Genomic DNA, 24,529 nt, shown 5'->3' with positions numbered 1-24,529 from the left:
TACAATGGTATAGGAAGAAGGAAGATATTGACTGTCCAATCAGTGGAGGACTTTTTTGGGTAGTTTCGTAAGTAATAAAACTTTTAATTCCTCACAACACGAGATATATGAATACCATTGGTTAGTCTGTGAAGTTTTCTCTGAAAAACTGAAAAACAAAGTTTAGAAATACAGTAGTCAGAAATGTACCACAGCCTTTCACTGTGACACATCGCTTAAATGATTCCCTAACTGTTCCTGAGATTACACGAGACCAAGCACAGACTGGAGGAGAAAACTTTGGTGTCACTGCATTCTATGGCCAAAGCCCAGTGAGCGAGTTTACACGTATATTGACTTAGTGTGAAAGATGACTGATATACAGACATAAACAAACATGTCAATGGTGGACAGCAGTGCAAGGCAGTGCAATAGATTTGGTGGCAGGTTAAAATAAGCTTTTGACTACATCTGCATTTGGGAATCAGGAAAAACAAAAAAACTAAGAAAAAAAACAGAACCCTGACAAGACATTTAAAAGTGTTAAACTACCAAACAGGATTATAACCATGACTACCCACTACTACAATGTCCCATGGATATAAATAACAATAATTATAGTTATAATAACAATAATACAAACACCAACAACAACAATAACATCAAAGACAATAAATTGCTTCCATTCCACCTATACAAGAACATGTTGACCTCATAAGAAGAACCTCTTTGAAAGATATCTTGGCTATCTTTTATATATTTATATATATATATATTTTTTTTTTTTTCTGATGCATCTGAAAACTGTTTCAACAGAAAACAAAGGCCTAACAGGAACACTAAACAAGCTATAGATTCATCCTCTAGCTTGAGGGGCAGTTTAATCTTTATTGCTAAGTGTTATGCTCCCTCTGACAGGAGAGGTCCAGTGGTTCAACTGTCAAGTCTTTCACCTTTCATAATGTAATAGGTTCAGCCTAGATACTAAACCAAAAAAAAAAAAAAAAAAAAAAAAAAAAAAAAAAAAAAAAAAAAAAAAAAACAACCCTCTTAATATAGCCAACTTGCCTAATAAATAATTTGGTGTCTAACCCCCAAAGCTAAAACAGGTCCATCTTTAGTTATTTTAGTTAAATAATAATTGGTCTGGACAGTAATAAGTTTATATTATACCTGAGAAAGTACAAAAACAAGCAGTAAAGCAATCAAAGTACTTCATTTGCCTATGGCTGAAGTTTTTAGCTTTCTTTATTTAGCCTAGATTTTATCAACCAGTCTTTCCCTCTACTCAGGCTCAAGCCCATGGGATAATAAAAAAAAATGCATGGGGTCAACAGGTAAAACAGCAGTCTTCAAATCGGTCAGTGAACCCCTCTGGTGAAGCTTAATAAACTTCATGATGGAGCGAGCAAAATGCTGGTCATAATAATAAATATCACTAATCTCTATGTGAGACAGACACACACACGCACACACAAAAACGAATAGTTCCGGTCCTAAAATCTGATTGGCTGAGCCAAAAATGTCTGCAGTAACTGGATACCAAGTGTCCTTCTCCTCATTCAGCGGTCAATGATTCATTAGCCACAATATGTGTAATTGTCAATTATTATTAATAATAACTATCTAAAACAATTGTATTATTTTATGTTGGCTTTGTGTCGTGCCAAAGAACACCCTTCCCCGTGATAAAATAGCAGTAACCCATGTCCTCTCATTACAGCTTTTATTTATTTTATATTTACACTTTTTTTTGTTTTTGTTAACAAGCAACTTGTTGCTACTTCGGAAAAACAAACTCTGCTCACTCACTGCACTACCAGTATGTTTTCCAGCCCTTTGTTTTGTTCCAGCCAGTCTCTAAAACACTTTACAGCCCATGGTGTATTGTATTGTTATTGTAATGGTATTCAATTCATTTCTGTCTAATTCCAGGTTGTTTAGGTGTTCTTCTGTCACAGATGCTGACTGAAAAGCTTGCTCAGTGGTAATGACCGTTTCGGAATTTAGTCTCATATTCAGAGTATGACCAAATCGGCTGTAGGTCAAATGTGATCTTAAAAGTATCAATTTTCTGTTTGTGCGCAAAGTAAGAAGTAAAAATACTCAAATGACTTGAGCGTCTCTTACAGTTGACAAAGTTGTTGCTTAGCAACGGCGTCTCAGTGAGTGATGGTATTTGTGAAAAAAGCATGCTGTGAGAACTCTTCTCAACCAATCAACCGGAATATTATTATTTATATATAATCTTTATAATATATATAAATAAATAGAAATAAAACATACACACACACACACACACACACACACGTTGAAAATTGAAAGACTGCATCTTAAAAATATGAAGGCACTGACTGAACTAAAGGCATTTTGTCCAGGTCTGATTGAACTCCCCACAACAGCAAATCATCAATGATGTGTGATGAAACCATGAGTGAATGACTAAAGAGGTCATGTTAATGAAAAAAATGCATCAACCTTAAAACTACTTAAGATGCATGAACTAGGATTGATCACCCTTTTCTGTTTGGTCAGTGCACTCAAGGCATTTGTAACAAAGTGTAACACACAAGCAAATCTGCCACATTTGGACAAACATGCCAAGAGCTGCATCCTTCAGAAACAGGATAAGAAGTGAGTGACAATTGTCAGTTAGTTACTCCCATTCAACACCTACAAAGAATTTGAGATGACTACAAAACCAAGAGCATCTTAACTAAATGTACCTTGAACTCTGAAAGTGTATGATCATTTTCAGTATAAACCGAGACAGACTGTGTGAGGCATGTACAGCGAAATCACTCCTAAAAGCAGCCAGGGCCGTTTCCCTTATAGCAGATCATGCTAGACAGCTCCAGTCTCATCTGAGCTATGAGGACTACCAAGTTGTCTAACTCCACAAGAGAATAAGAAGCATCCCTAGTTAATGGACCATAAATTTACTGATGAAAAAAACACTGCTGACTGAAACACCTTTGAAAAAAAAAACTAGCTTATAGCCAGTGGACGACTAGGGGAACAAATTGAAGAAAAAAGAGGGGAAAAAACCTCTTCTACTTCTGAATGAGAAACACCTGCTAGACAGACTTGAGATCACAAATAAAATTAAGGAGAGTCCAATTCTGGTCCTGGAGTGCCTTTGGCCAGCACATTTCAGTGATTTCCCTTAACAAAAACTTACTACACCTGGTGACTAACTTCTGAAATCAACTGCATGCGTATAAGCAGGGAAAGCCTCAATCCACACTTGACCACGGCCTTCCTGGACTGGAGTTGGACACCCCTGCAATAATGAGAACTGACAGTACTAACATGTGCGTGTACAGTGGTGTTGTAGATTCATAGGCACTCTTTTGAGTAGCCACTAGCTGTCCCAGTCTAGCGGTTTGTACTGAATGACTGACTGGCGCCGGTCAGCGGAAGCTCCACGAGTCATGAGGTCCAGCGGCTCACGTGCGTCCAAAGCATCCATGCTGCAATGGCCGTTGACTTGAAGGTGAGGCCGCTCGGAGGAGGGAGCAAAAAGGGAGGAGGAGACTGAGTCTGAGAGGGCAGAGGAGAAGAGCGACAATGTGCTCTGGGAGGAGCAAGAGAACAACTGAGAAGAGGAGGATGAAGCTTGAGGAGCTTGAGAGGAGAATGTGTATGGAAGGGGTGAAGCATGAACGGGCGAATCAAAGTCAAAATCGAAGTCATCCTGTGGTGCTGTGGAACTTTTTAGCACAGGCTGGCTGCTGATGGGTTGCGATGATTGCTGACATGTTTTTAGTGAAAGTGATGCGTGTTCGTTAACTGACACTTGCCTTTCTAGCGCATGCGGGCGCATGCTGGGGTTGTGGGTGTGTATCGATGCATGTTGATGACGGCCCTGCTGTAATGGTGAGGGTACCAGTGAATGAGACGCACGTGGCATGGTATCTGTGCGCTGCTGAAGCTGGTGACTGTGCAACGTGTGATTAGTTAGAGTGTTAACTTGCGGCTTATGCTGTGCAAGTGGCTTGCCCTCATTGTTCTGGAGCCGCAGTATCTGCGGGTTAAACCGAGCTACTGCCTGACTGGAGTCCTGCGAGCCGAACACACTGGGTGCGTGCGCCCTGCTTTGTTGAAGCACCCCTAATGCCGTGTGCTGCTGCTTCAGCGTGTGGATGGTCTGCGGGCTGTTCTTCAGCTGTTGCTTCAGAGCAAGGAAGTTGTGGGGGGCCTGTGACAGGCGTGACTGAACGTGGGCCATGACCCCCTGTAATGGAGCTTGACGTTCCCTCTGCTGCTCCTGTGAGATCAGTTCTTCCAGGTGAAACGTTTCAGGAATCTTTAGCCCTCCACTTCCTCCTCTTCTTTGCATCCCAAAGCCACCATTTATGCAAACTGCTCCGTTCAAAGCTGAGCTTCCATTTGCACCATTGGCTATGGGTTCAGGGGAAGGGCAGGGGCTGAGAGTGAGGTCAAGTACCTCGTCCACATTCTGGGTCTTAGGTGGTGCGGCCTGGCCTGGGTGGGTGCCTGGGTAGGGTGGAGGGTGTTTGCAGCTGAGCAGCGGGAGCTTCTGTTGCTCCAGGCATAGGAAAAACTGACGGGTGCGCTGCTCCTGCAGAAGCTTCTCATGTGCAAGCTTCTGCCTCTCCTGCCGAGCACGTTTCACCTCCGCATCCATATGGGACAGCTCACTGCGTATGCGCTCCACACAGTTCTCCGGGATCTTTATACCTGAGACACATTTAATACAACTTTACGACTACACAAGTGGCACTACTACACAACATTAGTCACCACGGAAAAAAATTGAAATATATTTCTGATACTCACAGTTAGACGTGACGTTTGACTAACTAATGAGGATTAACCGCCAAATTACTTAAACTGTCACTTCTAAGGTAGACAGACTCAATTATACGACTTGATTGAAGCACCCACACTGACATGGATTTTACTGTTAATGCAATGTTCATATGACTCCCATATGACTGATATGGGATGTGTTGGCTACAATGTGATCCTATTAGTGTTATAGCACATTCAATTTTTTTTATTTTAGACAGAAAATTTAATAGTGGCAGTGGGAAAAGGAAAGGAATTGAAGGTCACATGATTAGTTGCAGCCATAAACAGCTGAATCACTAAACAGCTGTGACAATTTTAATACCCACCAACTTGCTTGCTGTTCTGTTTGGTTTTGAGGCGCACAATTTGTAAGATGCTGGAGTTGGTGATATCAGACACCACATCTGCGACCCGCTTCCACACTCTCAGCAATGCTCCACATAGCATGTGATACTGCCGTAGACGCATGCCCAGCCAGCACTCCTGACCCTGTTCCACCTGCTTACACTTACCCTTCCTATATATGCACACACATAGAAAACACAGAAAAACAGTGTCAGGTTTGCACTCCTGGGGCCCCCTTAGATCATTGACAGTATTTTTAAACTGGACCCAAGACACCTCGCAGTTTTCAATGGCGAGTAGGAAAAATTGATCATGTCATTTCCAAATTGGCTTCTTGTGCAGAGGATTAAGTGAGACTGAGCAAACGCCTTAATGACGCAAACCTCTAGCGTGCAGTCCAAAAAACAAAAAACCCAGCAAATTCTTTAGAACATGCTGAAGGGAATATAAATCATCACAACCATTCACCTCCATAGTACACCATCACCAAACAACACATTAGTTGTTTGTGTAAAATATACTGTATAATAGCCTCAATTAAACATGTATGATAGCGCTGATCATTATAAAATAAATACATAAATGAATAACAATTGCAAATTATTGTAGCAACAATAATTTTTTTTGTTTCAATTACCATACAATAAATTTGCGTATTGATGAACTACTTCAAATAATACAGCATAAATCTTTTTTCAACTTTATCATATCATTTCCTACACCATCAACAATAAATATTTATTTTAAAGCTATATAGTGGTTGACAGGCCTGTGGAAGAGGACAGGGCCATAAGGTAATCTAAAATGGATCAGGTGTGCCTATTCTTATGGACTGAGACCTGAATAAAAGGAAGTTAATAAAGAGTTTCTCTCAAATGGCCTCTTGTGCCTAAGAAGCTCACTTCTGTTAACACGGTTTGGAAGAGAAAAGCTGGGGGCCTGACTTATATACATCATTCCTTCTATGGAAAGGGTGATCAATCCTATCCACAAAGGGACAGTGGGGCTGGAGGATTTCATTCCAAGCATGCTACAGCACACTTTATTCCACTTACTTATTCAGTTGAGTCGGTTTCTGTGCTCAAACAATAAGTCGTGTGCTACTGCTTTGCTGGAACGAAAACCTGCAGCCACACTGTCCTTTTGCAGGTAAGATTAGACTGCTTTTCTGCCACAGTCCAGCTGCTTACGCTTACACTCCAAGCATGAACATACATACAGCAGTTGTATGCTTTACACACTCTTGACCAATTACATATGGAATAATTATAACCAAATTTATTATTATAGCTCAATGCCTGTCCAGTGTTTTGACACTCACCAGTTGGCATGGCTGCATTTCTTAAAGGAGAAGACAAACTGATTCTCCCAGCAATCCTTGGCTTCATCTGCGGTCACCTACAGTAGCACAAACCAGAGAACAGTCCAATAGTTTAAAGGTTACTCTATAACTGCATCCTGTTGTACAGCAATTCAACCACTAGGTGTCATTATGCAACCTCCACTGGCTGCTTCAACTTTTAAAGTTAGACAAAGTAAGACAGGTTTAAAAGTAGCTTATTTAATATTAATTACCCTCAATTTTACACAGGGATCACCAATTCTGTTCTTGGAGATCTTGAAAACCAGCACAGTGTATCAAATTCCCTGCTCAAGCACCACAACTAAACATGGCAATTAACTTAAGAGTTCAATCAGATGTATTTGAGCAGTCAATCTCAGAACAGGGCTTGACTCTGGGCCAACAAACCCAGAACTGATCACCCCTACTTTATACTTACCCTGCTGCACTGTCACCATTTGGCAGCAATACAATATTACACTTATATATCGCTGTTGTCGGAACAAAACCTTGTATCTTCATTTTTGTCAATTTTCAGTTGTTGACATAATTTGAAAAATGCATGTTGGCCTTTATATTATGCGTAAATTTCATGAAGGATGGACTAAAATAAATGGGCAAAAATTACTTGGAAAAAAGTCTGGCTCCATCAACATTTTTTATATATATATATATATATATATATATATATATATATATATATATATATATATATATATATATAAAAATAGGGCTGTCGAAGTTAACATGATAACACAATCTCAATTTAACGCAAATTTTTGGAAAAAAAAAAGTGCCGTTAATGCAAATTCTGTTTGGCCCTGCGAGTCATCCGTAGTTGATGTTGAGACTGTGCACAGCATCTCATTAAGAGTAGAGGAGCGAGTGGCTGTGCTTACATGCAAAGATTTTTGCCAATCCGATTGAAAACAATCAGATTACAAATTCAGAGTGAGGTGTTTATTCTCACTCTGTTCAACAATCTGATGAAAATCTTCGTTTACATTCTCGCTAAAAGTAATCCGATGCAAAATGCCACGCATGCGTGGAGCAACTCTTAGAGTAAACGTTACCATGACAGCGAGCATCACGGGACTTCCAGTCGGCATGATATGAGTTTCCAGTTGGCACGCTTATGGTTTTAACTGCTTTAAACTGACGTTAGCCTCAAAGACATATTCTGAGACACATAAGCTGGACGTCTGTCCCACCGCTGTCTTTTAAAGATTAGAGCAAAAACTATGTCTCGCCTGTGTCTCGTTTCTGCTCCGCTATGTTGAACGGTTTAAATCTTTCGCTATGACGTGCCGCGCATGCGCAGATTATTTAGAGGGTTACGCACCTCATTTAATCGGATAAAAAATTGTATTCTGAATGGCCTCAATCGGACTAGACTATTCCGATTGAGGTGTTTACATGTATACATTCTATTCCGATTGAGCTATTAGTTGGATTATTAGGCTGCAGGTAAACGTGGCTAGTGAGTAGCCACGTTTACATGCTGTTTACAATGCTGTAGCACTGTGGTATGACACAAAGTCCAACTTTGTGTAATTTATTTTTGTTTGCGCAGTACAGTGAAGTCCTATATGCTGTGACTGAATACAACTTCAGCACAACTTAAGTTTTATTTAGTTTTTATTTTCTTTTGTTACACATATCTGATCTGAGACACAGTAGTATGTGACTACATGTCTTAAATTTGAGACCGCAGCTCCTTAATCTTTTACAAATCCAATTTTGTGTTTTGTAGGTTCAGTATTACTGCCTAGTATGTGAATTCCCTTAGTTTTCTTAGTATATTTAGCATAAAATGTGTTCACCATTTTAATTGTAACATTTCATGTTAAAGTCCTTATTTTCTGTAACATTTACACAGAAAAAATATGTGTATATAAAAAAAATGGGCATATATATATATATATATATATATATATGTATGTGTGTGTGTGTGTGTGTGTGTGTGTGTGTATACACACACACACACACACACACACACACACACACACACACACACACACACACACACACATATATATATATATATATATATATATATATACACACACACACACACACACACATACATATATATATATACACACACACACACACACACACACACACACACACACACACAGCTCAAAAAAATAAAGGGAACACAAACAAATCAAACTGTCCACTTAGGAAGCAACACTGATTGACAATCAATTTCACATGCTGTTGTGCAAATGGAATAGACAACAGGTGGAAATTTTTGGCAATTAGCGAGACACACTCAATAAAGGATTGGTTCTGCAGGTGGGGACCACAGACCACTTCTCAGTACCTATGCTTTCTGGCTGATCTTTTGGTCACTTTTGAATGTTGGTGGTGCTTTCACACTCGTGGTAGCATGAGACGGACTGTACAACCCACACAAGTGGCTCAGGTAGTGCAGCTCATCCAGAATGGCACATCAATGCGAGCTGTGGCAAGATTTGCTGTGTCTGTCAGCGTAGCGTCCAGAGGCTGGAGGCGCTACCAGGAGACAGGTCAGTACATCAGGAGACGTGGAGGAGGCCGTAGTAGATCAACAACCCAGCACCAAGACCGCTACCTCCGCCTTTGTGCAAGGAAGAACAGGAGGATCACAGCCAGAGCCCTGCAAAATGACCTCCAGCAGGCCACAAATGTGCATGTGTCTGCACAAACGGTTAGAAACATGTGCACGTGACAGACGTGACAGAGCCTGGAGACGCCGCGAAAAGCGATCTGCTGCCTGCAACATCCTACAGCAGGACTGGTTTGGGGTGGCATTTCTTTGGAGGGCGGCACAGCCCTCCATGTGCTCGCCAGAGATAGCCTGACTGCCATTCAGTACCGAGAGGAGATCCTCAGACCCCTTGTGAGACCATATGCTGGTGCGGTTGGCCCTGGGTTCCTCCTAATGCTAGACCTCATGTGGCTGGAGTGTGTCAGCAGTTCCTGCAAGATGAAGGCATTGAAGCTATGGACTGGCCCGCCCGTTCCCCAGACCTAAATCCGATTGAGCACATCTGGGACATCATGTCTCGCTTCATCCACCAACGCCACGTTGTACCACAGACTGTCCAGGAGTTGGCGAGTCCAGGTCTGGGAGGAGATCCCTCAGGAGACCATCTGCCACCTCATCAGGTGCATGCCCAGGTGTTGTAGGGAGGTCATACAGGCACGTGGACTTGTTTTAAGGACATTACATAAAAATTGGATCAGCCTGTAGTGTTTTTTTCCACTTTAATTTTGTGTGTGACTCCAAATCCAGGCCTCCATTGGTTAATAAATTTGATTTCCATTGATGATTTTTGTGTGATTTTGTTGTCAGCACATTCAACTTTGTACAGAACAAAGTATTCAATGAGAATATTTCATTCATTCAGATGTAGGATGTGTTATTTGAGTGTTCCCTTTACTTTTTTGAGCTGTGTGTGTGTGTGTGTGTGTGTGTGTGTATTATATATATATATATATATATATATATATATATATATATATATATATATATATATATATATATATATATATATATATATATATATATATAAAAATATAAAATACACACACACACACGATCTCCCAAAAAGCCTCAGACTAAAATCACATGAAAATGAACACCAGTTAATAATAGGTAAGATTCTGTTTAACATTGTGATGCATTTGGGGAAGGCCAGAATGAATAAACAGCGTGAAAATATAGCTCTGACAACCATAGCTAGCAGCTAAATGTTCCACAGAGATTACATGGGTTCAAATGAATGCGGGTGTCTGGCTCACTCCTGACCTTGCGGTAGCGCAGCTGCAAGTTATCCAGGTTCTCAGGATGGGCCTGTCTGCCAATGTTGGGCTTGTACAAAACGAGATTACGACCTCTGCCTTGCTCTGCCAACAACACGCATGGCTGGCTCCCTCGTAGCTGTACACACATACAGACAATTAAAAATTCTAGTTCTAAAATATATACAGTTGTATAATTTATTAAATAAACAAACAGCAGTTGCAAACACATCCTAATTAATAAAGATTAAAGTGATTATAGTTAAACTATTAAGTACCTTGTGGGAGAGATAAAAGCCCTCATGTTCCCTGGTCAGCATCTCTGCTTTCCTGCAGGCCTCACCCCATGGCATTCCCCGATCCACACTGATCTGAAAGCAAAGAGATAACGCATGTCAGTTTGTGCAGTATTACAAAACATTTCTGCAAAAACTACAAAAAGAGTGAAGTTTCAAAAGTTCCCATTGCTTCCCAGAGTAATTAAAAAACTAGGGACAACATGGGATGTGTATACCTTATACAGAATAACCTGGCCTTCCTGGGGGTTTCCAGGGGTTAGAAAAACTTCCTGTTTCTCCTCGTGGATCTCATCATTACCTGGAGCCAAATCTGATAACAGGACAACAGACAGCTTAACAAACATCCTCCATATACAGTCTCCAAGTAACAATACTACGTTAGCCGTTTCCCAGCCACAACCCCCAGGACTTCCCCGGTGTTTTCTCTCTTCTACTTTTTCTGATTCAATAAATGGAGGGAGTGGCATTGAACTTATAAGTTGTAACAGGTCAGAGAACAAGAAAAAAAAAACTTCACTGTGCAATGTCTGGGCATCCCTTACTGGGACTGGAGCTGGAAAACACTGCTGTGAGCAATACTTTCAGTTTCAATATTGCAGTATCTGCGGCACTGCCAACACTTGTAGTAAAAGCAGTATAAAAGGTAGTGTAATTTGAGACCAAGATGTGCCCAGAGAACCGAAATGTGGAAACACAATTTGATTTTATTAGAACAGAACCACTTCTGATTCCTAAAATGACCCATTAAATATTTGCATCAGTGAAGAGCACTGTGGAGTGCAATCAAATTTCAAAGTTAGAACCTTTAAGAGTACTTCAGTATACTAACATATGCGATACAGAACACAAACTGCAGGACATCTTGCTAATATGACAAAAGGGAGAGAAAGATATGCTTAGCTTATTTATGTAGTTATCCACTGTTCCACAATTTTGCAATTGAGCCATTAGCTAGGCACTGAAGTTTAATCTTATATTTGTAGCTTAACAGGTAGTGATGGGGAGAGAAGATATCCTATGCAATATTCAAACAGTTTGTTTACCTCACACCACTTAGGAGCACAAGCTGCTTACCAAGGATGCCCATGTCATATTTGCCTTCCTTCTTGTCCTTTTCAATCAAGTAGTCAAAGTTGTCTGTGAAATATTGGAAGAGTGAGTTCTGTTGATGCACTTCCAGGCCCAAAATCCGGTTCAGGAACTTCGTGATTGTGCAGTCTATGATATGACAGGAAAAACATGCCATCCCAATTAAGCTGGACCAATAAACTTCTTAGGAGAATTCAATCAAAACCAGAATAAATAAAAATGCAAGAGGGATAAACTGAATTCTAGCATGAACTTTAATTAAAGTTTAATCTGACAGTGACAGGCATTTTTAATCTTTAATGCTCTCGTCCACAAAGCTCCCAACCTGACAGCATTTCATATTGTAAATGAAGAAGCTCAATGAAAACTCAAGAAAGCACTGAGATTGAGGTCAGTTGAGATGATCAAAACGACTGTCGACCTGCCTGCAACATATAGACCAAAAGTAAGTTTTTATTGGATTAAGTGAACGCCTTGATTATAAATACATGATGCTATCAAAATCATATCCATAATTGGTATATAATAGCTTATAACAAAAATCGACAGATTTGATTTGACTGATCTCAAACCAGTTTTAAAAAATCCTTTTATACATTTTGCTATATTTGTGGCAAGCATCAGCCTAAAATTCTCATGTGTGTGCATCTCTACCCTTAAAAATGTAATAACATTAACAAATAACATACTGAGCACCCATACTATGAAGAACAATAACTATGATGCACTGGTAGAGCTTGCTAAATGCCATTAGCAGACAGTTGAAAAAGAAAGCAGCTTTAGGCAGTGTCACTGTGACAGCTTTGAACAGTGTATTTTTGTCATTATCAATGCATTACCATTACCCTTCTCTGTGTTGAGTCCAAATCGTGGTTCCTTACAGAAAATACCCACATCAATCATGCCTTTCTTCATTTCTGAAAGACACAAACAAGATTGTTTATAAGTTACACACTGAAATAAGGATGTTGGACCTCTTTAATGAGGCATCTCATTAACGATGACTAAAGTTAAATTAATTATCTAAGAAAACATCAACATAAACTAACAACACTGTATGCATACAGACAACATGGCTTTGACTAAAAAGTTGTCCCAACCTGTGAAGAACCTTGCTTCACCCCCTGGATAACCTTTTGGTGCAGGAACTTTATTTTCAATGTGTCCCAATATAGCTTTAGTGATCTTATCCAAAGCTTTGGTGCCATACTAAGCAAAAGAAGAGAGACAAACAGAAGAAATATTTATTTGTTTCAGGCAATATTTCACAGCTGTATTCCAAAAGTGAACTTCTGCCAAAACATAATTTTTATATACTAAACCTGGATCTAGATGCAACAATGCATGGAAAGAAAAGCTGTTACAAATGTAACATTTAACAGACCCACTACAGAACACTGTAAGAGATATAAATCTTTCAAATCTTACTAAATTGCCATCAATTCCTTTTTCATCACATTTATCTGGAGCATTTTTGTCCCTAACATGAAAGCACGGAACTAAGAAAGCCTGTGTTCACTTACTTTGTTTTCAAAGTTGTATTTGCTCAGGTCTCTGCTCTCTGTGGCTCGTCTGTCACCATGCGTCAGGGCACCCTGATGGGGAAATATACTGCCATGAATATCTGTTACATTTATCCTACTTCAGTTTTGTGCAGCATGTTTACATGAATGCTGAGCAGCAAAGGTCAGTGGCTATACTGCGTCATTACCAAGCTCTCCAGGCGCTTGGCCACAATGGATGCGAAACGTCTCTCTCCCGCCAACTCTGAGATCAGAAATATATACTCTGGAGCAGTCACCTGATTAGAGCGATGAGTGCGACCTATAGAAGCAGAAATGCACTTCAGCCAAAGCCATACTCTACTTCAAACAGTCTTCCAATGTTATAGAGAACTGGAAGAGAACTGTAGTCCTAACAATTCAGCAGGTACACTTTTTCTCATACACACGCACCAAACTGCTGGATGGCACGGTCAGCACTCCAAGGCAGCTCCAGGGTCATGTGTACCCTCCTCCTCTGGTTTTGCACTCGTTTATCTGCCTGTAGAGAGATCCCTGAACTTGCTGCCTCCGAGATGATCGCCACCAGCTGAGAGACAGAGAGAAAGAAATAACAGAAAGCGGGCAGAAGACAGAATAAAAAGCTGAGGCATGCTACACACAAAAAAAAAATATAGCAGTAAAGAAAAAGCAGTAAATATAATACATAGCCTGAGATAGAGGGCTGTCTTTACCTTCTCTCCTCCCATGAAACGCTCCTTCTCTTTGACATTAACGTGGTCAATAGTGAGCCCCTGCTCCGCCCGTGATTCATACTGGACCCTTCCATCCGGCCTTCGCACTACACGACCCTTGCGCCCTGTCATCTACATGTATGCACATTCAGTGCGATTATTATATCATTTATATAACTTTGAATATTTGAAATAAATGAAGCCTCATTACCTACACACCTATTTAAAATTACATAAGGTGACCGTTTGTTTTTAAAATCTTTACGAAGCTTGATTTGTAGTCATGTGAATATTCACCTCAGCCACTTTCTCTGGCCCTCCGAACCGGTCAATCAGCTCATCCAGTGTGTTAAGAGGAAGCTCTTTCCCCAGCTCCGCTATCTTAGCCAGCAGTCCATGCCTCAGTTCCTCCAGTTTTGCTGAGAGCAGGAGAAAAATCATAAGTCACACACTCGTCGACAAGCCCAGTTGAGAGACGGAAGAAAGCTGAATTGCTCCCATGTGATTTAGTAGTCTAGACAAGAAATTACCCTCCGATTTAATAAGCACACCAGAGCTGAAATCAAGACAGACTGAAACACTGGGTTTCAAGGCACAGATGCCTAGGAGAGTCAGATAGAATGAGCTACTATGATACAGCAGAAATAAAGTGATGGAATGACTCGGCTATAAAGCCAGTGATTTTACACACTAGCCTGAATGATTTTTAACCCTCTTAGCTCTTAGGTTATCCATAGGGTTTGAATCACAAAAGCTTAACAATATTCTTTTTTTCTTTCTTCAAAACAGCCAGACTCAGTGTCCTGCTCCAGTCAACATACCAGTAGGTCCATTGATGTGGTGGACGAAAATGACGTCGTCGTTGTCCTGCAGTGATTCAGGTGAAGAATTTGAGTCACTGTCTATATCCTCAAAGTCCGAATCAGAGTCATCACTAATCTTAATGACCCCTCCCACCTCCACACAGTGCTTTGGGAATTTGGGTGGTCGACCTCTGGGCTTTCCTATGAAATCCAAATCAGGAACTATTACTTACGACAAATTCATGAGTCACATTCCAGTGCCAACACAAGAAAAATGTGTGCATTTGGGTAAATACATTGCCCAGCATATTAAAGGGCAAAATATTTGGTGTATTCAATTTAATTATCAATAGGTGGTGGATGGTCACCTACGTTTTCTTTTATTTCCAGTAGCCTTCTCTCTCTTCGGTTTCTCTAATGGAAAGTGCTTCTGAACCAGAGAATGGAACACACGCCTAGAAGCAAACACCATAATGAATCTCTCCCATATCTCTACCACAGAACCACTCATAAACATGCTATTCATTTAAAGTAAAAATCATATTTATTTGCAATTCTGTATAATCTTATAGTTGGACCCACAATGCAAATACATGCAAGTATATTCCTATTACTGTACGTTAGTCTTAAACCTATGTCTCATACTATGGTCCAGTAAAGAGAACTTCAAGTGGTAGTCTTGATGGTAGCTTTGAATTACACATTGTGAAACCTTGTATGACTGGCAAAGAAAAGTACACACAGCAGACATATTTTTAGACTTGAAAGAGCATTAAGCCAAGCCTCAATATTAAGCATATCAGGGATATCAGGACCTTCAAGGGATACTTAAAACTGTCAGCAAATTTCAAACGACGGAGGAACTAAACGAAACAGAACTACTGCCGAACACTGTATTTTAAGCACACTTAAAAATAACTAAGCATTGGCTCCCGCGTGGCTCAACCATCTAAGCTTTGACCCTCTCATGACGACATCGTGAGTTTGATCCCTGGTGATGCTACAGCCATCCGTAGCTGGGAGTCCAAGAGAGCACAACTGGCCTCACTCTCTGAGTGGATAGGATGGCCCTCCCTTCTCCCCCAGCACTCAACATGATGCTAGTCAGCGCAGGCATCTGTTGGCTGACATAACAGATCTGGTGGCTGGCACTTTCTTCCGAGTGTGTTCAGCTGTCCAATGACGTTGCGTGAGCGCCAGTTGGAAAAGACTGGAAAAGACCCTCCTAGCGTTGATAGTATCATGTGATTGGGGGAGTCAATTAGAGGGTGGAATTGGAGACAACTAAATTGGGGAAAACTGGGTAAAAATAACAAAAAAAGAAAAAAAAAAAGAAAAAAAAAAAACTAAACAAAAACCCTCAGCATCCCTAGAACCTACTCTGAGCCATGGACCATATGACCAACGACAGTCAGAGGGTGGTCTCTTTTTAAAATAAAAAATTTTTTTTAAACAAATAAAGGAATAAAAATTATGCAGTGACTAGGAATTCCATGTCCATTTATAAAGAAAAAAAATTTTTATTTACAGTTAACTGCAGGCTTTAAGTGTCACTTCCTTGATACTGCATGGCAGTTACTTCCAAATTGCGTACATTACCATAAAATCCATGAGAGTGATTACTGTTTTTTTTTTTAATTTGTGGATAACATTACTATGACTAAGGCTTAAATGCCAGCTTATCTCAATCTTTCTCATATCAGCAGAAAGTTTAATTTATATTTCTGGCAGCTTCAGAAGAACTGAATCTGGTCATCTATCATGAAGCAGAAAAAAGTACTGTAATCGCATGTTGACACACATGCACTCTTATTATATGGTCTGCAGGGTGCTTATAAAACTGTAATTCTTTTAGCAGCTGTTCTGCTCAGACATCATAATGACCAGTTAGCTGCTCTGCAGAACAGGCTCATGTTACAAAGAGAATACTTTGGTCCAAAACTGATAAACGGTCTGAAATAAACCCTGATTCACATCCTAGATCAGAGTTTTGCTCTTTGAATTCCTTGAAGAAAAAAAATCAAATAAAAAATACCGGCCAAATAATGTCGATTATCTCTTTGATTCATCCCAAGGATTAGAGTTTGGTCACATATGGACGGAGCTCCTGTCAAGTTCATACTCATGTGGCTAACAATCACAAATTGAAAGCTAATGCAACAACCATGTAATGGATTGTAAAGCATGTTAAGGTAATTTTGGGGCGACTATATCCCTTCCAGAGCACAAAGGCAAAAACCAACACAATGTGAATACAAAAATCTGACATTTACCAGCTCACAATTACCAGTCCTAATATTCAAGCTGCTGCAAATTACTAGTCTGTTTCACACATGAAGAAGCTGCCAAGCAGTCATCTAAGGAACAAGATGAGGAGAGCCAAAGGTGGAACTGGAGTACAGAGGTAAAGAGGAAACAGTTTGATTCAGTTATGGACTATGAACTCACTCGGCTGCGGAGACAAATCGGTCCAGGTGGCCATCGTTCTCATCCAGCACCTCTCGTGTACGGGCCTCACCGGTCGACTGTAGCCCAATCACAATGCACTACATATTTGTGTACACACACAGACACACATACACACAGCAGAGTCATCAAAAAAACTGATTGGAGCTCGATGCTGAAGTACTTACTTCTCCATCACAATTGACAAAAAACATCAAATTAACCTATTTGCCCATACTTACACTGTAGGCTCTGGCTTTGGTTTTTCAATCACAGTGGCCATTTCAAAGACCGCTCATCTAATCAGTAAAAACAAAATTTAATTTACTGTCTCTCACCTTGCCCTGATCCATCTCAGCCTGCGCAAGCTCCACCAGGCGGCGCACTTTGGCAGCAATGCAAAGGTATTTAAAAAAGCGCTGGTGAGAGGACCAGAACTGGCCCCAGAGGGACTTGCGCGAGACCAGTCCTAGCACATCCGCTGCCCTGGTGAACAGGTCCAAAGCTTCGGCCCACTGAGGGAGAAAAAACAGAAAGAAAAAAAGCCCAGAGAAAGCAAAGATTAGTTCACACATGATATGTTAAGCCTATGTTACTTCATACTGGTCCAAAATGCTGAGGGTAGGTCACACTAGAGCTTTAATTGGCTCTGAAATTTTGAACAAAACTTGAATACAGCCCAGGAACATCCTGCCCAAGTTTGGTTAAACCCCCAGAACCAAGCTTTGAAAAACAACCGAAGCCTGACAAAACACTGTCTAAACCCAGCCATAAATGTGATATTATACTACTGTACTTGCATCCATTCACAAGCACTGAATAGCCTTTGTGATTCTACCATGCCAGAATATGGAAGAATAAAGTAGGAAAAAAAAAAAAAAACCTAAAGCAGCAGTACATGTCTAATATCCGTTCAAATTCTGACTCAACCCCAGCATGACAAATATTTGAGAAATGACATCTGAACTAGGGCTGTGTAGATGTTCAGACATTTGTGCGTCCAAATCTCTCTCAATAATTCAGGCAATAATCGGCCTGGACCACATCGCTCTAAAGCCAGGGATACACTGTGTGATTTTGGAAATGTCTTCACACTGCACATTTGAGTATACCATTGTGTACGGACAAAACCTACAACTAGTACACTCACATTGTACAAAGGCACTCTGTCTGATTAACATGATACAAATTGAGTGCTCACACTTCATGTGAAAGGCAGCCCGAAAAGACATCTCTGTCTACGGACAATTTCAAACAAGCTATTTCATTCAAAATAACACGCCCGAGTACCAAGTAAAAAAATAGTAGGTTGAATCTCCATCTCCCTGCTCTCTACCTAGTGCACTACAAAGGCATTGAAATTCTCGCTCCCACACCTGAACAGTGCACAATGTCTAATACGCAGTCATTTGGGATTCAGCCATGTGTGCAGTTTTGATGTAGAAGGTGGAATTTCATAACTACCATAGTACACTATATGTAGGAATGAGGAAATCGTCTGAGATTGTGTGACTGACAAACTGTGATACAGGAGCTTTGCTAACTTGTGCCACACTGTGCACTGAAACAAAAACCAGGTGCTTTATTTTGATAGGACAATACAGCCTCTAAATACTGTATTAAGAGGTTTATACCTTACAAATCTACATCTAAATGAAACTGAAGTTTGGCCCAGTGATGAAATTAAGTCAGATACAAACAAATTAGTCTTAAAAACAGGCCAAAATCACACAGTATATGCCTAGTTAAGCTTAGGTTGACTAAGAGCTTAGTCAAACCATAAAAATCAAACCTTGCAGTTATCATGAACATATCTTAGCCTAACAGTCTTAGTGAAATATTTTACCACTAGTGTGCAAGTAAACACAATAAATTACTTTCTAATAAAACTGTTACTAAGGGTCACAATCCCCACTCCCAAAGTTCAAGCTTTGGTGTTATCATCCAGTGTAGGTTATATAGTACATGCATTCAGTTCACTTCATGACATAGAAACATTAATGGTCTAAAGAAGTGATCTCTCAATCAAGCCTGTTCATAGAGCATTACAATAATGCTATTCATGTTGTGTTATCTGGAATTCTCTCACCAGACGGGCCGCCTTGTTGTAGACCACCTTGAACTCCTCATCCAGTGTGATCTCCTCAATCCGGAACGACACACCAGAAAAGCTGAGCTGACGGGCTATGTACATGCCACTGACTTTCATATCCATAGCAACTATCTCCATGGCACCAACGCCCCTATAAGAGACAAGTAAGCATAGCTGTTGTTTGGCACCAAGTTTAGAATGGCAGCTGCTCATTAGCCATGGCTTATGCACAATTAAACGTCAAGCTAACAGTGAGAACATCTATACTTATTAAACAGGTATTTTTAGAACAACTGTGTTATTGGGACTAACCTCTTCTCGATGGCATGCAGGAAGTCTTCAAATGTCTTAAAGGGTGTTCCCTCTCCCCAGATCCCCAACCGGCTCATATAGATCATGTTCTTTGGCTCAGAGGCACCTAAAGAACAACAGAGAAAAGGCCAACACAGGACAGACATTAAAGTAAAAACAATGTAAACATCTAATCACAGTATATACACACTGTGTGCACAAACGTGTATTCCGTCTACAAACCTGTGGCACTAGCATAGACCACCCTGGCCAGGGGCAACTTGTTCTGCAGATCCAGTACAGCTTTGCCCATCTTAGTGGACGTTGCATTTTTGGCTTTATGGCATTCATCAAAAACAATCTGAGAGAAGTCAAACGTCAAGGCAAAAGTATTACTTAACATAACTAAAACTAGAGCTGCTCGCTAAAGAAGCCAACTCTTCCTCTGCATGGACTAATTACATTTACTCTCGGTACAAAGCCTTGAGTACATTTTTCCACTGTGATGGTTATGTTTTTAGTATGATTAAAATCATGTTACTTTTACTTGAACTGCATTATACAGAGTAAAAAAGTAAATGTGCGTTTCAGCAGACCCAAATATAAGGAACATTCAGTTCTGAAAGCCAATCAAAGCAGAAACTGATACATTAGGAGGCCTTATGTTATATTACATAACTCATAGATCATCTAATCACGATAGGCATGTAGTCTGAAGCAAACCTTGTGTCTTACACAGTACACAGAAAAATGTGTAAATAATGTGCACTGGTCTCAGGTGTCATAACATTTCATTAGCATCATAGTTGCCTGTATTGTTTGTACAGCTTATTTCCAATGAGCCAAGCTAACTATGAAATATTTTCAAACTGACTCACTGTAACTGTAGATATACAAAAAAAACAACTTGTTTACTTTATTGATATTTTCACTTGTACTCTTAAAGCATCACTACAGCAAAAGCATTCTTATGCAGTAATTTTCAGTGCTCTATAGACGTATGTGACCTAGGAGAATATAGCCTATGGACTATCCTGAACTAACACAGATTTGATAAAATAAAGATATGCATTATCTCAAGCTGAAAAGTGGGCATTACTAGCCAGAGGCACTATACAAAAGGATACAACTCCATCAAAGTCAGGTTTACACCAGTCCAGTATCTGTTTGAGTCTGGTGCGGTGCTGTCCTCCTGCCTGACTCTCCCCGATCAGCGCAGAGTACGTTGCAAACAGGACACCCTCTGAGGTAGCTGTGTCTCCATACTTAATCTGGCACACAAAAATATACAAAATAACTTTATACAAGGCACTGGGACAGCTATACAGTGGTCACCAAGAAAAACTACATATGCAAGCCAAGTCTTTTTAAATCATTTTGAAAGTGTAGCACCTTGTTTAAAGCAAAAACAGGAATATTGGGGGCCTCTATGTCCTTGAGGTCTCTCTCTGCATCGTACTTCAGATCATTAGACACACTGAACCTGAAGGAGACCAAAAAAAATAACATTGAGAATACAAAAAGAATACTCTTTTGCAAACATGTCAATTCATACAGCCAGAGATATAACTCCCACTCCATTTTAGATTATACTGTTTGTCTTTGGTTTCAGAAAGAGGTACATTTCAATCCAAAAGGAGCACACCACCCTTAAACCCTTTGTATTTTAAAATAATCAAATGCAAGACAGTAGACAGTGACAGTGCTTATTTTGAATGTAGCAGTGCTTAGTCACAAGTAAGAACTGCTATGGTGCATCCTATAACATGGATTTCCCTAAGTGGAAGTGGTTCGAGTAACAATTCTGCTTTGCAATGAGGCCTTAAATAATATGAATTGCCTGCCTTACCACAGGGCTCTCTTCCTTCCCTTTAAGTAGTTCTCCAGTATGATGCCAGCCACAGTGCGGCCCTTCCCCACACCAGCTCCATCCCCAATCAGAAAACCTGCCCTCTGGTTATTCTGCAGAATCACCTCATGTTGCTGAAAAGCCATCAAGAAAACCCAAGTTAACATACAGGCTATGTTAGGCCTCTCATTCCAGCTAAAAATGTCATTTTGCATGGGTGAAACGAGAATCAACCATGGCAATACACTTGGTAAAGGACAATTAATTATTTAGAACTACTATAAACTAATTAACTGCACCAAAAAGTATATTTGTTCATCAAAGGACCAATGTCTGACAACATTTTGGTGCTCAAACATTAGCAGTTTGAAATTCCAATAACACTTTTTTAAAACGCTCAATAAAAGATCATTTCAGAAGCTAAACTTAAAGGTTACAAATAAGGCCAAATTTCTGTAGTTCTTTTGGTGGTTCATTCGTTGCCCTGGCTGGTTCGTGTACCTGGCAGGCGTAGATGATGGCCTCAAGTTGTAGGGCGGACAGCAGACCAGTCTGGATGGCATTGTCTGGGATAGAAAGAGTGTATGTGACGTCTGGAGGCGGTACGCTAGAGAGAGTGCTGGTCTCTACCACAATATCTGGGTGAGAGATTCCAATGGTAGCTGCAAATATACAGAGAGAGATATGATAAGCATCATCATGTAACCTTTACTGCAGAACACCCACAAAGGAACAAGCAAGACAAGAAAAAACAAACAAAGTGACTTTCTAAAATCTGGGGAAAACACTCATTCACTTTGCCAAAAACAGGGGTTGCCTTTGCTAATATGTATTGATCAACTGACATCTGCAGCTAAATACTAGAAAAGTCTGAAGAGCATACATGTTCCATGTCCTTACTAAAGTAATGAAGGCAAAAACTGTTCATAGCTCAGCACTAATTCTGAGCAACCTGATACACATACCACAGGCCCTTCTAATTTGCCCAGTGTATTTTGTAGCAAAACTTCATGTTTCAGCATTAAACGTAATAGAAATGTACTACATTCGTACATTTGGATGGCTTGTATTCAGCATATGTGTCCATGTGGCCGAGTTCTTCTGTCTCTTCCACATCTGCCTCCTCCACTTCCTCAGGTGGAGGCTGAACAACTTCAGGCAGCTACACAAAGAGCAAAACAGAAGAAGAGAGTTAATGACCAACAGAGAAAGAGAAAAGAGAGAGGATGTCTTGTAATCCTACATAAAAAAACCCTCCCAATCAAAGATGTGATGAAATGAAGTGCAAAGTGAAATAAAGGGCTCTAAACTACCTTATGTCCTGCTATCGGGGTGTTGCTCAGGATGGCACTGATTTCATCCAGACTGTTCAAACCTGAAAACTTGTGTGAATGAGGAACTGATGGGACCAACTGATGACACAGACACACACACAAACAAATACACAGAAAATTAACAATGACTGAAAGAAACTCAAGAATGAATTGGATGCAAGGCTCTCGATGATTAACTGCACAATGTAGAATTGCATTGGTTTACATTGGTTTACAGTACACTTAAATCCAGACTATGACCATGTACTGACAGCAGACTTGTCTACTGTACCTGTAATCCTTAAATGCAAATGTGTTTAGCCAAAATTATTAGTTGGTGTCAATTGTTTTACACATAAAAATTTTGTAATTAAACAAAAACTAGAGCTACACTAAGATTTTGGCCAAAAATAGTCAAAAGTTAGAGAAAAAAAATATTATACAGGACTACAAAGATAAAATTAGGTAAAAGATTAAATGACAATAAAAACAAAAAGTGACTAAAAAACACAATTTATTTCCAAGCTCTCTTGCTCATCCCGAGTATCCAAAGAGGGCAAAACACCCATGAAAGTCTCCACTACAGGTCTAATACCACTTGAAAACACATTTATACATATAATACAGCAAAACAAATGCAGACATGAAAGTCCCTGCAAAAACTCTTATGGATCTGTGGTCACATGTTTTGAAATGTGGAAAAAAAAAAATTTACAAACTGTGTAAAAGTGCAAAGTATAACTAAAAATAATGGAATTCCTTGCCTTGAACAATCAATGTTCTGTCAACAAGGACACTGAATTTAATAGGCATCTTGTGGAGGCTACATACACATTGTAATCATTTAAGCTTACTTTATGGAAACTAGTATCAGCTCAGTTTTGTCCTACTGTATTCTTATATTTAGTATGTTCTTTCAAATGCATAAATAATACGTTAATTGAAAAGAAAAAAAAAAAAAAAAAACATTTCAGCTTTAGCCAGGTGTTTCAGTCAGATGTGTCCTGAATTTTGGTGCATCACTAAAAAAAACTACAGCAATAGCCTGCTTACTGAATCTTCATAATCAATACAAAATGTTCCACACTATTAAAATGACCAGAGCAAGAAAAAAACTTGACAATGGCAAATGTTTAGATTAAATTTTACTAGGCTTCCCTGGCATGGATTTCCATGTTCAATGTTTATGCCTTACATTCTTTCATTCCCACCAGCCCTTTAGTGAATGCTAAACATGGACACAGTAACACAGACAAAACCACTTGGACAAAAACCACATTGTCAGCAAGCTGGTGGAACATTATTAATTTTTCTAAAAACACAATGTCCTACTATGGTTGCCGAATTTGGCTCACATCCCTCTCAGACAATGGAGAGTGCTTTTTGTTTATTTAACTCCTAATCAGATGTCATCTTAGCAACAAGTATCTGTGTATCTGGCTCTGTGTCTAGGTGTGGACCCACTCTTTGATACACAGGGCTGAGAGATCTGGTTGAATGGCATGCAGATCATTTCCCAGTTTTAATATGCAGGTGATTGATGGGCATGCAAATATGTTTACCTCTCTCTGACTGTGCCCAGGGGTTTCCCACAATGCTGGTACAGATGTGGAGCCTTGGCTTGTTCCGTGGGCCAGGCTGCTGAGGTCGAAACTGGCAGGATCAGCATACTCAGACAGAGAGTCAGGAGTAGAGGAGAAGAGAGATGTATTGGACAATTCATCTATACATGAAAGATCCTGTAAGTGAGGAAAAAGGGGGGGAGGAGAGAGAGAGAGAGAGAGAGAGAGAGAGAGAGAGAGAGAAAATGAATGAATAAATGAATGAATGAATGAA

The 24,529-nt window shown here is 40.0% G+C and overlaps 1 protein-coding gene across 4 annotated transcripts in view; it reads right to left on the bottom strand.

The window, feature by feature from the left end:
• Positions 1 to 1,005: 1,005 nt before the first annotated feature.
• sbno2a (strawberry notch homolog 2a) overlaps positions 1,006 to 24,529 on the bottom strand; it is a 37,624-nt gene continuing 14,100 nt past the window's right edge. For 2 of the 4 annotated variants that reach the window (XM_017697128.2, XM_017697130.2), the window contains exons 5-32: positions 24,256 to 24,432; positions 22,694 to 22,792; positions 22,434 to 22,542; positions 21,882 to 22,042; positions 21,381 to 21,514; positions 20,924 to 21,014; positions 20,659 to 20,802; positions 19,775 to 19,892; positions 19,553 to 19,658; positions 19,238 to 19,391; positions 17,487 to 17,663; positions 17,152 to 17,249; positions 15,076 to 15,158; positions 14,722 to 14,904; positions 14,198 to 14,319; positions 13,901 to 14,032; positions 13,620 to 13,755; positions 13,376 to 13,488; positions 13,188 to 13,259; positions 12,765 to 12,873; positions 12,504 to 12,581; positions 11,650 to 11,793; positions 10,791 to 10,885; positions 10,555 to 10,647; positions 10,284 to 10,415; positions 6,464 to 6,540; positions 5,124 to 5,314; positions 1,006 to 4,683 (exon numbers count right to left, since the gene is read on the bottom strand). In XM_017697128.2, coding sequence (XP_017552617.1) covers positions 3,344 to 4,683; positions 5,124 to 5,314; positions 6,464 to 6,540; positions 10,284 to 10,415; positions 10,555 to 10,647; positions 10,791 to 10,885; positions 11,650 to 11,793; positions 12,504 to 12,581; positions 12,765 to 12,873; positions 13,188 to 13,259; positions 13,376 to 13,488; positions 13,620 to 13,755; positions 13,901 to 14,032; positions 14,198 to 14,319; positions 14,722 to 14,904; positions 15,076 to 15,158; positions 17,152 to 17,249; positions 17,487 to 17,663; positions 19,238 to 19,391; positions 19,553 to 19,658; positions 19,775 to 19,892; positions 20,659 to 20,802; positions 20,924 to 21,014; positions 21,381 to 21,514; positions 21,882 to 22,042; positions 22,434 to 22,542; positions 22,694 to 22,792; positions 24,256 to 24,432 — 4,668 coding nt within the window. In that variant the 3' untranslated portion in view covers positions 1,006 to 3,343. The remainder of the gene's footprint in view (positions 4,684 to 5,123; positions 5,315 to 6,463; positions 6,541 to 10,283; positions 10,416 to 10,554; positions 10,648 to 10,790; positions 10,886 to 11,649; positions 11,794 to 12,503; positions 12,582 to 12,764; positions 12,874 to 13,187; positions 13,260 to 13,375; positions 13,489 to 13,619; positions 13,756 to 13,900; positions 14,033 to 14,197; positions 14,320 to 14,721; positions 14,905 to 15,075; positions 15,159 to 17,151; positions 17,250 to 17,486; positions 17,664 to 19,237; positions 19,392 to 19,552; positions 19,659 to 19,774; positions 19,893 to 20,658; positions 20,803 to 20,923; positions 21,015 to 21,380; positions 21,515 to 21,881; positions 22,043 to 22,433; positions 22,543 to 22,693; positions 22,793 to 24,255; positions 24,433 to 24,529) is intronic. The other 2 variants (XM_017697129.2, XM_017697131.2) reach the window with 2 other exon arrangements.

Source organism: Pygocentrus nattereri, chromosome 19 (assembly GCF_015220715.1).
Source record: "Pygocentrus nattereri isolate fPygNat1 chromosome 19, fPygNat1.pri, whole genome shotgun sequence".
Taxonomy (NCBI): domain Eukaryota; kingdom Metazoa; phylum Chordata; class Actinopteri; order Characiformes; family Serrasalmidae; genus Pygocentrus; species Pygocentrus nattereri.
Note: the sequence above shows the minus strand (reverse complement) of the source record. Positions and strands in the feature narration are given on the sequence as shown.